The 14,807-nt window shown below is 43.2% G+C and overlaps 1 protein-coding gene across 1 annotated transcript in view; it reads right to left on the bottom strand.

Annotated features, from left to right (window-relative positions):
• Positions 1 to 14,807, bottom strand: part of CRKL (CRK like proto-oncogene, adaptor protein) — a 36,095-nt gene that overhangs the window by 13,549 nt on the left and 7,739 nt on the right. The window contains exon 2 of the mRNA XM_058532100.1: positions 10,226 to 10,691. Coding sequence (XP_058388083.1) covers positions 10,226 to 10,691 — 466 coding nt within the window. The remainder of the gene's footprint in view (positions 1 to 10,225; positions 10,692 to 14,807) is intronic.

Below are 14,807 nucleotides of genomic sequence, written 5' to 3'. Positions count from 1 at the left end.
ACTTAATATTATCATGATGTCAATACTACCCAAAGTGATCTACAAATTCAATGCAATCCCTATCAAAATTCTAATAGCCATGTTTTTTTTTTTTTTTGCAGAAATGGAAAAGCTGATCCTCAAATTCATACGGAATTGCAAGGCACCCTGAATAGCCAAAACAATCTTTTTTTATTTTTTGTGAGGAAAATTGTCCCTGAGCTAATATCTGTGCTAATTTTCCTATATTTTGTATGTGGGATGCTGCCACAGCATGGCTTGAGGAGCAGTGCGTACGTCCGGGATCCAAACCTGTGAACCCCAGGCCACCAAAGCAGAGTGCATGAACTTAACCACTATGCCACTGGACTGGCCCCCAAAACAATCTTGAAAAAGAAGAACAAAGTTGGAAGATTCATACTTCCTGACTTCAAAATGACTACACAAAGCCACAGTAATCAAAACAGTGTGGTAATGGCATACAGGCAGACATACAGACCAATGGAATAGAACTGAGAGTTCAGAAATAAACCCATAATCTCTGGCCAACTGATTTTTGACAAGGGTGCCAAGTCCATCTAATGGGGAAAGAATAATCTCTTCAATAAATGGTGCTGGTACAACTGAAATCGATTTCCCACATGCAAAAGAAAGGATTTGGACCCCTACATCAAACGATATACAAAAATTAACTCAAAATGGATAAACGACCTAAATATAAGAGCTAAAACTATAAAACTCTCAGAAGAAAACATAGGGGTAAATCTTCAGGATCTTGAATTTGGCACTGGATTCTCAGATATCACATCAAAACCACAAGTGGTGAAAGAAAAAATAGGTAAGTTGGAATTCATCAAAATTAAGAATGTGCATCATGGGGCTGGCCCGGTGGCGCAAGTGGTTAAGTGCGTGCTCCGCTGCGGCGGCCTGGGCTTCACCGCTTCGGATCCCGGGTGCACACCGAGGCACCGCTTGTCAAGCCATGCTGTGGCAGCATCCCATATAAAGTAGAGAAAGATGGGCAAGGATGTTAGCCCAGGGCCACTCTTCCTCAGCAAAAAAGAGGAGAATTGGCAGATGTTAGCTCAGGGCCGATCTTCCTCAAAACAAACAAACAAACAAAAAGAATGTGCATCAAAGTACACTATCAAGAAAGTGAAAAGACAACCAACAGAATGGGGAAAAATATTTATTTTTTTATAATTTTATTTATTTATTTATTTTTTCCCCCAAAGCCCCAGTAGATAGTTGTATGTCACAGCTGCACATCCTTCTAGTTGCTGTACGTGGGACACAGCCTCAGCATGGCCAGAGAAGCGGTGCGAGGGTGCGCACCCGGGATCCGAACCTGGGCCACCAGCAGTGGAGCGCGTGCACTTAACTGCTAAGCCACGGGGCTGGCCCGGGAAAAAATATTTAGAAAGCATAAATCTGATAAGATTTTAATATCCAGAGTATATAAAGAACTCCTAAAACTCAACAACAAACAACCCAATTTAAAAATGAGCAAAGAACTTGAACAGACATTTTCCCAAAGAAGATTAAAAATGACCAAGAAGCACATCAAAGGATGCTCAACACCATTAGTAAAATTATGGAAATGCAAATCAAAACCACAATGAGATGCCACTTCACAGCCAGTAGGACGGCTATAATAAAAAGGAAAATAGCAAGTGTTGGTGAGGATGTGGAGAACCGTAACCCTTGCACATTGCTGCTGGTGGGATTGTGAAATTGTGCAACCACGGCGGAAAACAGCTTGGCTGTCCTCCAAAAGTTAAACACAGAGTTACCATATGACCCAGCAATTCCACTGTTAGGCATATACCCAAATAAATTGAAAACAGGTATTCAAACAAAAACTTGTACACAAATGTTCATAACAACACTATTCTCAATAACCAAAAGGTGGAAATAACTCTAATGTCCATCACCTAATGAATGGATAAACAAAATGTGGTATAGCCATACAATGGAATATTTGGCTATAAAAAGAATGAAGAGGGGCCAGACCCGTGGCCTAGTGGTTAAGCTCAGCGTGCTCTGCTTCGGCGGCCCGGATTTGAGGGCTTGGTTCCTGGGTACGGACCTTACACCACTCGTCAGCGGCCATGCTGCAGCAGCGACCCAGTACAAAATAGAGGAAGACTGGCAACAGATGTTAACCCAGGGCAAATGATCCTCAGAAAAAAAAAATGAAGATGTATGCTGCAACATGGATGAACCTTAAAACATTATGCTAAGTGAAATAAGCCATACCCAAAGGACAAATATTGTATGATTCCATTTATATGAGGTATACAACAGGCAAAATCATATACAGAGAGAAGGTAGATTAGAGGTTACCAGGGCCTAAGGAGAGGGGGAATGGGCAGTTATTGCTTAATGGTTACCGAGTTTCTGTTTGGGGTGATGAAAAAAGTTTTGTAAATACAGAGTGGTGATGGTTGCACAATATTGTGAATGTAAATTAATGCTACTGAATTATACACTTAAAAATGGCGAATTCTGTTATACATTAATATGTTAACATATCAAAGACCACTGAATTGTACACTTTAAATGGATAAACTGTATGATATGTGAATTATATCTCCATAAAGCTGTTTAAAAAAACGAGTTCTACTTTGCCACATACCATATGTGAGACTGTCAGCAAATCACACGAACCTCAAGTTTGTGCATAAAATGGGACTGGTGGCACCCACCCCACAGGGCAGCCATAAGGATTAACTAAAATACTCTCTGTGAAGCCCCTAGCTGATTGTTCTTCTTACTCAACAGCTATTACTACATACAGAAAACTGATGTCAGCATAATGACCAGGCTGGGACAGGCCTTGCCTGAACCACACTAGGGCCTCAATTTCATGGTATTCTCACCCAATTTACATATTATGGAAGAGGAACAAAAACTTTTTAAAGAACGATCGTCTCTAATTCACAACCCAATAAGAATATGATATGCTAGAAGGAAAAAAATGTTATTAAAAGTACAAGAACTTCCTAAAATTCTAAAGGACTTTCTAAAGATTCCTACTCTTTTGATAAGGGTCTGTGATAAAGGAAAGGAAAAAAGCACTTTCAGTACAGAAGTAGAATAAATCAAATTCCTAAAACTAGATGCTGTTAAGGACAACCGACACAACATCAATGTGCATGGAGGAGGAGCCCGTCAGTTCTGATGAAAAGCCCTGAGATTCTTACTAAGAAAATGAATGAGAGCTTGTAGGCATCTCTGATAAGCCTTGGTGAGATGGGGAATCACTGCTGGAATATGACAAGAGGGGAGACAGAGTGGTCTTGTTGGTTAGGAGGCTATGATTTTGTACAGATCTCCAGAGCTGAGTCAGATGCTTGATGACGAACATGTACAGACCTGACATCACTGTGGGTATAAACTACACATCACCCAGCCAGAGGAACTCACAGATGATCCCCGAGAGGTTAAAAAATACAACCAGTACTATTGAAACCTAGATTTGCTGTGCAGACAACTTCATCTCAGTAAGTAGAAGCAGTGATGAAGAAACGCTAATGTGAAGTTAATTCTAAAGAATGAAGCAAAACCAACTGGTTGAGTAGAAATCTGAGAATTCCAGGCCAGTAAACGAAGGAAGTGGTACCACTGGCCCTAGGAAGGCCAATTCAAAAGATTCCGAGACCACAAGTAATCCAACAACTAGGGGTTTCAAAATGGGGAAAAGACAATCCAAGAAGAAATTTGAACAACACAATCACAGATGACCCCAATGAGAGGGAAGAGCAAGTTATCTTGAGAATGCTGGTGAGCTCACACAAAGAACTCTGAATTCAGTCACAAAAAGAACATGGACCAAAGATGAAAGGATGCCCTATGCCAGTAAGGACAGATATCTAAGTACTGACGAAACATACTGGCAAGCAGGAATAAGCGTCCAACACTGGTCACCTGCCATGGACAATTATATCACAGGACACTGGTGGACCTATAAAGGGTCAAGTCTCTTGGTTTTCATTAAAACAGGGACAATGGTAAATTCTATAAAATGTAAAAGGTTAGTTTGAAATCAAACCTGGACAAAATTCTGGATGCAATTAGCAAACAGATGGTTTATGAGGATTTAGAATGGGAAATGGGGTATCTGGAAGGTAGCATGGGCTCAATCAAGAACAAGTCATGCCAGACCAAACTCACTGTCTTTTTTTAGATATGAAACATAAATCAGGACAGGCTGCAGAGGAGGACTATAGTACAAAGATCTGGATCATGCTTTTATGAAATTTGCAGTTACCATGAAACTGAGGGGGGTAACCAATATGCTACAAGACATAATTAGGATTTTAAAAGATTCACAAGTGTACAGACGGTATACAACCAAAAAAAAAAAAAAAAACCTCGAGAGGGACAACTATAGGGCAACACACTGAAGTCTAAACATTCGGCTAGGCAAATACAGGAAGGGGGATTGTAGTAATTTGTTTATCTCTGGTGGAGGGCTAGAACGCAAGGAACTTTTTTTTTTTAGTATTTTATTCTTTTGCTGAGAAAGATTTGCCCTGAGCTAACATCTGTTGCCAGTCTTCCTCTTTTTGCTTGAGAAGATCTGCCCTGAGCTAACACCTGTGCCAATCTTCCTCTATTTTGTATGTGGGTTGCTGCCACAGCATGGCTGCCGCAAGTGGTCTAGGTCAGCGCCTGGGAACCAAACCTCGGGCCACTGAAGCAGAGTGCACCAAACTTAACCACCAGGCCAAGGGCCAGCCCCAAGAAACTTAACTACCTGAGTCATCCAATAGGGAAGGAACCATTTCATGAGACTATACGTTCCAGAAGTTCCACAAAGACAGAGACCTTTGTTTTGTTCACTGCTGGATTCCAAACTCCTGAACAATGCCAGCCACATAATAAGCACTCAATAAACCTTTGCTGAAAGAGTGTTTTTGGAGGTGTCAAGTTGAGACCAGAAGGCCAATGGATTTAGATGCTATAAAAAGCTAAAAGCATTAGGAAGATGGTTAGGCTAAATGATCTAAGTATCATTACAACTTGCCTTTCTCCTTGATTAACATCAATTCCATCCTGGGGCTGGCCCCGTGGCTTAGAGGTTAAGTGCGTGCACACTGCTACTGGCGGCCCGGGTTCGGATCCCGGGCGTGCACTGACGTACCGCTTCTCCAGCCATGCTGAGGCCAAGTCCCACATACAGCAACTAGAAGGATGTGTAACTATGACATACAACTATCTACTGGGGCTTTGGGGGAAAAAATAAAAAATAATAAAAAAAAAAAAAGCTTTTAAAAAAAAAAATTCCAGGGCTGGCCCCGTGGCTTAGCGGTTAAGTGCGTGCGCTCCACTGCTGGCGGTCTGGGTTCGGATCCCAGGCGCGCACTGACGCACCGCTTCTCTGGCCATGCTGAGGCCGCATCCCACATACAGCAACTAGAAGGATGTGCAGCTATGACATACAACTATCTACTGGGGCTTTGGGGGGGAAAAAAAAATTCCATCCTGAATCACTTTACACATCATTTGCAGCCTAAGAAATTGTTATTCTTCCTACACAGTCTGTTCCACTGACTTCGACTACCACAGACCCCTACCTTATGTCACCGACTGTTTTCTCAACCCATACCACAGGGGAATGCTCCACTTAAGCTCTACTTACACACGTGGATACAAATTTTCAGACAGCAAATACTCATGGGTGTGTATATCCGGAGTTAAGTACAATTCTGAAGATGCTAAGAAATTTCTTCCCTTTCTTTTCTAGTCAGTTAAGTATACTGGAATACAAGTATGTGAGAATGACATTATTATAGGGAGACTCAAGCATTTGCTCTAAATTATTTAAAAATCAATCAATAGGGTCCGGCCCGGTGGCACAGTGGTTAAGTTTGTGTGCTCCGCTGCAGCAGCCCAGGGTTCGGATCCCGGGTGTGCACTGATGCACTGCTTGTCAAGCCATGCCATGGCGGCATCCCATATAAAGTGGAGGAAGATGGGTATGGATGTTAGCCCAGGACCAGTGTCCCTCAACAAACAGAGGACTGGCGACAGATGTTAGCTCAGGGCTAATCTTCCTCACACACACAAAAAAATCAATCAATAAAAAGGTAAATTGCCGGCAAACTTCAGAACCTCCAACAATTGTGAGAAATTGGCTATTTCATGCCTCAACGAGGGCAACACAAGAAAATTGTTAATCTCCTCAGCTTAGCCCTTTGGTGATACAGTAACAGCCCACTTCCCCTGCTTTGTCTCTTGCCACTTTTGCCCTCTGCCCAACATACCCTGAGCTCTTAGCAATCTGCAGCTACTCAGTGGTGTTAATCTTGTTCACACAAGCTCTTCTCACTGCCAGGAATGCCTTCCCCTACTTCACCCAGCTAACTTTCTTTCTTTTTTTTTTTTGTGAGGAAGATCAGCCCTGAGCTAACCTCTGATGCCAATCCTCCTCTTTTTTCTGAGGAAGACTGGCCCTGAGCTAACATCTGTGCCCATATTCCTCTACTTTATATGGCACGCTGCCACAGCATGGCTTGACAAGCAGTGCATTGGTGCACGCCCGGGATCCGAACCGGCGAACCCCAGGCCACAGCAGCGGAGCACGCTCACTTAACCGCTTGCGCCACCGGGCCGGCCCCGCACCCAACTAACTTCCATTCATCCTTCAAAACTCTAATTCAAGGGTCACCTCCTCCAGGAAGCCTTCCCAGACCAATACCCACCCAAACTCCCATCTCCTACCCCGATCCCCACTCTCCCTCCTACTCTGTGTTATCAGAGCACTTCCCACACTGCTGGTTTCTGTCTCTGTTTTCACTAGTTGGTAAACTCTTTGGTAGCAGGACGCTACAAGGCACCCCTCCCAGGTTGGTTGCATGAATGGATGATTAATGAATTCATATCTCGCAGAGCCGGGTACCTTTTAGGCTCAGAGAATTTAAGTAACTTGCCCAGGATCACACCAGGAAAAGCCAGGACTTGAATGCAGGTCCATGTTCTTTCCCTAACCCTCTTGCTTCTCCGCTGTGTCAGAACATGCAAATTTGACTACAGGGATTGTGTAACAAGTAGCAGCCTAGCTCCAAACATTCTCTTCTGACCAATGATCTACTTCTGGAAAGGGCCAGATCACTTCCCTCAACTGTCTTGTAGGGTGTGACCTGCTTCCCAGGAGCCCTTCCAGCCCTACTACACCAAGGGCATGGGAGAGCTCTGCTGTTTTTAAGGAGTGGGGACACTCACCACAATTCACCTTACAGAGGTACCAAGTGTTCCTTTTCAAACCAAATTCCAAGGATCAACTTGCTTCTTGAAAAGAGGTGAGCAAGAGAGGAGAGTGGCTAAACACAGACCTGTTTTAAAAATACCTCTTTACTTGCAGGAATGTTCTTTTGAAAACCAAGTTTTATGGGGAAAAAAAAAAACTTGTGAAATAATTCAAGAAATAAGCTTCACCTAAGCCATCATCGTTCTCTGTAATGCTACCTCAAGGGCAATAACGAAGCTTCAATTACTGGCACATTTTGTCCTACTTGTCTCATCTATCTCACTTTAATTTTTATACTTTTCCTGGTAACCTAATTGCAGTAGTCCCAAGAGAGTTGTTTTTAACAAGATCAGACAGGCACCACTATTCCAATAATTTTATTTTTTTCTTTTCTTTTTTTTTTTTGTGAGGAAGATCGGCCCTGAGCTAACATGCATGCCAATCCTCCTGTTTTTGCTGAGGAAGACTGGCCCTGAGCTAACAGCCGTGCCCATCTTCCTCCACTTTATGGGACGCCGCCACAGCATGGCCTGACAAGCGGTGCGTCGGTGCGCGCCCGAGATCCGAACCCGGGCCGCCAGCAGTGGAGCATGCGCACTTAACCGGTACGCCACGGGGCCGGCCCCCATATTCTAACAATTTTAGAAGGTAACATAATTCAAGCCTTTGACGAGGCTTACACGGCTAGGTTAGCGTCATGAGGAGGCTCAGGTGTGGAGACCTCTCTCTGGGGTCTGAGAAACTAGGAGAGCTGCACAGTGGCCAAATATATGGGTTATCTTAAAATATACATCATTAACCAGGCTCTTTCTCCTCATCCTGGTCTAAGGCACCTACCTACATATCCACTCACCAAGCTCTAAGTGATCTCCTCTACAGTACCTGGTGTTCCTCTCTACAACCCCGCTGTGCACACTCCAAGGAACACACAGGAGAGACAGGGGTTTCTAAAACACACATCTTAGAGCCAAAGGTCAACAGGCAGGCATCCTAAACGGAGCAAAGCTTTAAACCCTAGCTCAGACAAGAACCCAATTCCTGGGCCGGCCCCGTGGCTTGGCGGTTAAGTGCGCGTGCTCCGCTGCTGGCGGCCCGGGTTCGGATCCCGGGCGCACACCGATGCACCGCTTCTCCCGCCATGCTGAGGCCGTGTCCCACATACAGCAACTAGAAGGATGTGCAGCTGTGACATGCAACTATCTACGGGGGCTTTGGGGGAAAAAATTAAATAAATAAAAATTATAAAAAAAAAAAAAAAAAAGAACCCAATTCCTGACTTCCTTTATGGGGCTTGGTATTCTGACTAGGAGCCTCGACCCCCAAGGTTCTCACACTGGTATGCCAACAATCAGCTGCCTAACACATGCAAGGCACACAAACTATGAATTCTAACACCCTACTCCTATGACGTAAAAATGCCTCAAAAGGCTGAAACCACTATGCAAACCGAAAGGTATTTAGAGCCCAGAACACTCCAAGTTATTTTAGGGCACCGAGGTAAGGACTAGGCCAGAGATGTGCATCCGTGCAGGGGCAGGTCTGTGTGGGAATGAAAAAGCCAGAAGGCCTAATCAGCCAGGACTCAACTTGTGGAGGCAGCTTCCTCTGGTTTCTTTCCCGTTCTTCCACTGGGAAGTATAAAAGCACCTGGGTTGTACCCAGACCCTGATCCCTACCACAAGCCTCAGATGCTCACTCTTTCCTTACAGCCAACATGAAAGGGGGCAGTAATCACGGACTCTGAAACAAACCTTCAGGTGTAGTTCACTCCGATATTACTCCTGGTCCAGAGAAAACTGAGGCTAAACAATGGAAAAACACACAAAAATTACAGCTAACTTTTATCTGCTGGCAGGCTGTTTTGTGGGTTAAGTTTTGCTTTTCTGAAGCAACAGGCTTCATCCTTCTACCATGCAGCTCGGTTGTCTCCTAAACCTGCCCTACTTTGACCTTGGGGCGAATACACAGAGAACAATCACTAACAATCTCAGTTTCTCTAACATATATGCAATTTGATAATACTAAGAGTATTCAACTGTAATCATATTACAATCATATTTACTTAACATTGTAGTTTATGGTTCACAAGTTATCAATAAATGAGATGGGAATCTCAGGCCGAATCCTATGTTCTGATAGAATATCTAGGCACCACCTCAGTAAAAAGTAACAACACAAAAATATATGGGACTGTTCTAAAAACATAAATTTTTAAAATCTTATTTTTCAGATCCTTCTGTCCTTTCTCTCCCCAGGCACACCACGGGGTTTGTGCTCATAAATGGTCACTGTGGGCTTATCGGATATCTCACCAAACTTCTACTTTCTGCAATACGGTTTCACCCCTCCAAAAAGGCTCTTCAACACTGGTCTTCAGGACTCCTTTGTATTTTGGCAAGCCACAGTAACATGCTAAGCTTTGCAAGAGTCTTCTTTTAAAGGCAGTTTATGTTTAGTTAGAAGAACATGACTTGGCAATTAAAATGTTCAAGTTCTATTTCATGCTACTATAACTTACAACATCTCTAGTAAGTAAAGTCTGAGATATTTTACAATTATTCCTCTGCCTAGCTGAAGAGAAATTCTAAGACACTTACTTATATTTCTCCTCAAGTGATCACAATGTTAGAAATATGGAGCTATACAAGTGGCTCTGTGTCTGTATGCTGAGTTTGTTTCTAGGTCATGGGTCTTGCTTAACCATCATCTTTCCTTATTGGAAAGAAAACCAACTACTGTGAGACTAACTCTAGGAGGCTTTGGGAGCAGAAGAGAGCAGGCAGGTTGAAAACTTAGGAGAAAAAAGGAATAGGAAAGGACAAAAGAATCATGTGGAACACTCACAGTGGATCTTCCAAAAATCACTCAATTCTCTTATTCCCACGAATATAACTTTAAATGAGCAGTTATTACTCTGCAGAAACGAAATTAAAACTAAAAATGAAAACTGAATGTCAAAGGACCTGAAAAACTAGCCTTAGTAGATTTTACCTCTAATGCCAAGGCAGTCTTGTCGTAAGCACAGGGTACTCTTTTCTGGATTGCTTTTGCAAAGACAGGTCCATTCTGTGTGGATGGCAAAGGGTTGATCGCTGCCCCAGGAGTACTGGAAACTGCAGGTAGAGGAGTTGTGGTCTGAGGTTGAGCATACGCATGAGCAGGTTCTGGGATCCCATAACTGTTGGAATTCCTATTTCCATGCTTTCCGTGTGGTGAGGATCTCACAAGCTTTTCAACATAAGGGACAGGAATCATCCCAACCCGACCATCCTTGTTCCGGGCACTCCACCACTGTTCTTCAGGCTTCTCTATTATCACCAGGATCTCACCCTTCTTAAAGGGCAGGTCTTCGGCATCATTCCCAGGAAAATCATAGAGAGTCCGTACATACTCCAGATTTTCTTCTGCCGTAGGCAGGTTGGGTGCTGATACAGACCCCACTGGCAGGCTCGGATACCTTAAGAGAGAAAGAAAATTAAGAGAAAAATCTTACTCTATACCAGTGTTTCAAACTTTTTAATAAACCATTCTCCTATATAATGAATTATTTCGCTCTCTATATTCTAAGAAATTCTGTCACACTGTTTTACTTTCTGTTGTTTGTATTGCAACAGAAGTTAATATCCTGAATATGCCTTCTAAAATCACATGTCGAGTGTATACACACACACGCCCCATATCTCTTTTACAGGAACTCTTTGTTTACAAACAGAGATACTCGGTCTGAATTTATTTTTAAAATCTCCAGTAACTTCAGTAGCTGCCTTCCACCATACACTTTCTCCCAGTCCTAATCTATGGCATGCATCCTGCACACTTCCCTGCTCACCCAGAGAGATGACAAAGGTCTCTGTGTCCCTTAAAATACAAAAACCAGAAAAGTGTTTATACACTTACCAAGTTAAAAATAAAACCCATATTGCATCTTGTACAGGAATCACATCTGACTACCAAAATGAAAACATGTGAAAGTCTTCACTGCAAAACTCACAGGCAAGAGCGTTCATCTAAGCATCAGTCCATAGACACCACCACACCCCTCTGTTGTGCTCAGAGATTCACGCATATTTGCCTCGTATGCTGTAGGATGTGCTCCCAGAGTCAGTTATAAAAGCACAGTCCCCGCTCTCCAGCAGCACCTCACCTGAATACCCCTTCTGCAAAAGAAGTGCAGTCTCTATTCACCTAAGAAATGTTCTGAAAAGTAGCAAATGCACCAAGTTTTGGAAAAAACTATTTTACCATAAGCTTTCCCCCCACCCCAACTTTTCTAAAGCACAGAATCTACACCCAAGTAACAAACCTTGGGCTTCAACCAAAGAGCCTGCAACTCTTTAGGATGTGACTTTGCCTGCAGGACCATCACCAGAGTCTGGGTCTAGAACAGCCCCAGGGAGTGAGCTAGGATAGGATATGCTTTCCCACTGATTAGGGTTTCCAATTTGTTTTACCTTCAATTAGCTCATGGCCATTCTCTTTCTTTCTTTCCCCTAATAAATGATCAAAAAGTTATTTCATGTACCAACATGCTCTCCTATGTTGAAGCATTTTAATTAAATAAAAAAGTTTCCTTTATAAAAAGTGTCATCATATTACAACACTCAGAAAAAAAGGAAAACAGGAGAGACAACAATCCCATAGTTCCCACCCTAACGTAACTACAATTCTCCTTCCTTTCTTCTCCCCTCCCACCAGCCCAGTTTATAGCTTTGCGAGTCTTGTGCATGCCTGTGGCAGTTTTTCTGCCTAATATCACACCACAAGTGTCTCCCCACATCACTGGTCTTCCTCACAATCACTTTTACGGCCACATAACATTTCACTCTGCGAGCCTGCTGCAATAAAGCATCCCTGTGTTCCTGGATATACAGTTTTTCCTTCTCCCTATTTAATCATCATTGTCACAAATTCTTTTGAGTATATTTTCCCTGTGTTAGATTTTTTGTAGCGCCTGGATTCTCAGAATAAAGAACAGGAATATTTTCATGGCCCTTGATACATACTGCCACAATACTTTACAAAAGGCAGTCTTCATAATTTGGCAAAACTTACATCTTGTCAATGTAAATGACTAGCTTCACAAGAGTCAGAATACCATGGAGCTTGGAGCTTGATTTAAAACCTCAAAGGCCTTATATATCAACAACATGATAACTAAGGGGCAAACTGCTTAATATGAGTATATCTAAAAAAGAGACAGCAGAAGTAGTAGGAAGCAACAGTAATGAAGAGCTGACACTTATGACTTGTGCCAGACACTGTTTGCAGACATTAAATTACTTAATCCTCACAGCAATCCTGTGAAGTAGATGCTGTTATTATCCCCATTTTACAGATGAGGAGGCCAAAGCAGGGGTTAGATTTGCACTCAGGCAGTATGGTTCTAGAGTCCTCGCTCATAACCTCTAAACTAGTCAGCCTCAGGGATAAACCCTGCATCTTTCAGGTATGTGAGAATTAATGTCATAACATGTGTGAAACATTCACAACAGTTCCTGCCCAGCACCGAGCATCCAATTAGCTCCCCGCCCCCTTTAAAGTACACCCTTGTTCCTATCTCAAGGGCCACAGAGATTCTGTGAAGTTTGGGTAGTAGTACACAAATCTCAGACACTTTACTAAGAGCACAACTGGTTCTATCTCAGACCCCATCCAAGGGTACTTTACTGTTTGTATAGTTAAAAGTTAAAAGCAGTTAGGGGGCCGGCCCGGTGGCGCAGGTGGTTAAGTGCGCGTGCTCTGCTGCGGCAGCCCGGGGTTCGACGGTTCAGGTCCCGGGTGCACACCGACGCACCACCTGGCAAGCCATGCTGTGGCAGCATCCCATATAAACTGGAGGAAAATGGGCACGGATGTTAGCCCAGGGCGAGTCTTCCTCAGCAAAAAGAGAGGAGGATTGGCAGATGTTAGCACAGGGCTGATCTTCCTCACAAAAAAAAAAAAAAAAAAGTTAAAAGCAGTTCTACAACACAGACCGTGAGGACACCACTATAGCTTCAGTGGGGATTAAAACTAATAATCCATTTACCCAGGTAGGCACTGGCCCTACTATGTACCAAGAACTTGGGGACAAACGATGAATTAAAACCAAGTTCCTGTTCTCAAAAGACTGTCAATTTAGTAGAAGCAGAGATTGGAAGGCAAATGAGAGCACAAAGTGGAATCAACGTGTGTCATGACAGAAGGTGATGGCATCAAGGAGCACTCCAAGGAAGGCGTGAGTTCTGCTAAGGGTCAGGAGAACAGGCAAGGAGGTGATGCACAAAAACATGAAGACTAGCCCCCTTTGAAGCTGAAAGATTTTGTGGAAGACAGGCTTTTATATTTAGGTTCTGCATCAGAAAAAGACTAGAGGCCCCAAGGTTCAAACGCTCCCTTCCCCAGCTTACCCACAGCTCACGGGGCACAGAGCTGGTTCCTACAAGCAGAGATCAGGAGCTTTGCTGGTGAGGCTCCCCAGAGGTCGGCAAACTTAAAGGGTTGGTACATGTTTGAACCTTTGCGGGCTACGTATGGCCTTTATCATATATTTTTCTTTTTTTTTACACAACCCTTTAAAAATGTAATAACCATTCTTAGCTCCAGCACACTCGACAAAAATTAACCTGTGTGGGGCCGGCCCCATGGCGTAGTTTGGCGTGTTCCGCTTTGGCAGCCCGGGTTCACGGGTTTGGACCCCGGGCGCAGACCTGTACCACTCATCAGCCACCACTGTGGCGGCGACCCACATATACAGTAGAGGAAGACTAGCACAGATGTTAGCTCAGGGCTAATCTTCCTCAAACAAAAAAAGGGAAAAAGAAAAAACAAAAAACTACCTGTGAGTCTGGCCTAAGGTTCCACAAACTACAGCCTGTGGGCCATACGGCCTACCACATGGTTTTGTAATCAAGTTTTAATAGAAAACAGCCAAGCCCATTCACTTATGTATTATCTACGACTGCTTTTGTGCTATAAGGACATAACTGAGTAGTTGTGACAGAGACTGTATGGCCCACAAAGCCTACAATATTTACTATCTGGCCCTTGACTGCAAGTCTGCTGATTCCTGGTCAAGATTACTGGGTTAAAGGAGGCAGACAGCACTTTTCAACTTTCAACACTTCCCTGGTGAGGGGTGTGTGTACAAATCTGATAAAGATGGAAGACAGCTTATACTTTCCCCACCACTATACTGCTACAGTGATCGTATAGTTCACTTCCTAATTCAGTACATGCACATATACCCCTAAATTTGACATAAAATCAATCTCCCAGCCACATCCCTGACATAAATTCATGTCCACCTCATGTTCTCAAATTCATGTATTTATCAAAATCCGCTGCAAATTACATTAGTTCCACTGTAGGGAGGAAACCATGATGACAGGAGGTCAGATATACTTGCCCTTTCTATCAGGCCCCATGGCCCAAAGAAATATGAAACATAAGTTGGAACAATTCATTATTTCTCAATCATTTCACAGTTTGTTCCTTGTTCAAGACTGTAAACAGCACCCATCAATTTCCCTTTTAAAGTTTACATACTAAGAGTTTTCCAAGCCCTTTCAAACACACTAGACCCATGCTTCTC

The sequence above is a fragment of the Diceros bicornis genome, chromosome 35 (genome assembly GCF_020826845.1).
Source record: "Diceros bicornis minor isolate mBicDic1 chromosome 35, mDicBic1.mat.cur, whole genome shotgun sequence".
In the NCBI taxonomy this organism is placed as follows: Eukaryota; Metazoa; Chordata; class Mammalia; order Perissodactyla; family Rhinocerotidae; genus Diceros; species Diceros bicornis.
Note: the sequence above shows the minus strand (reverse complement) of the source record. Positions and strands in the feature narration are given on the sequence as shown.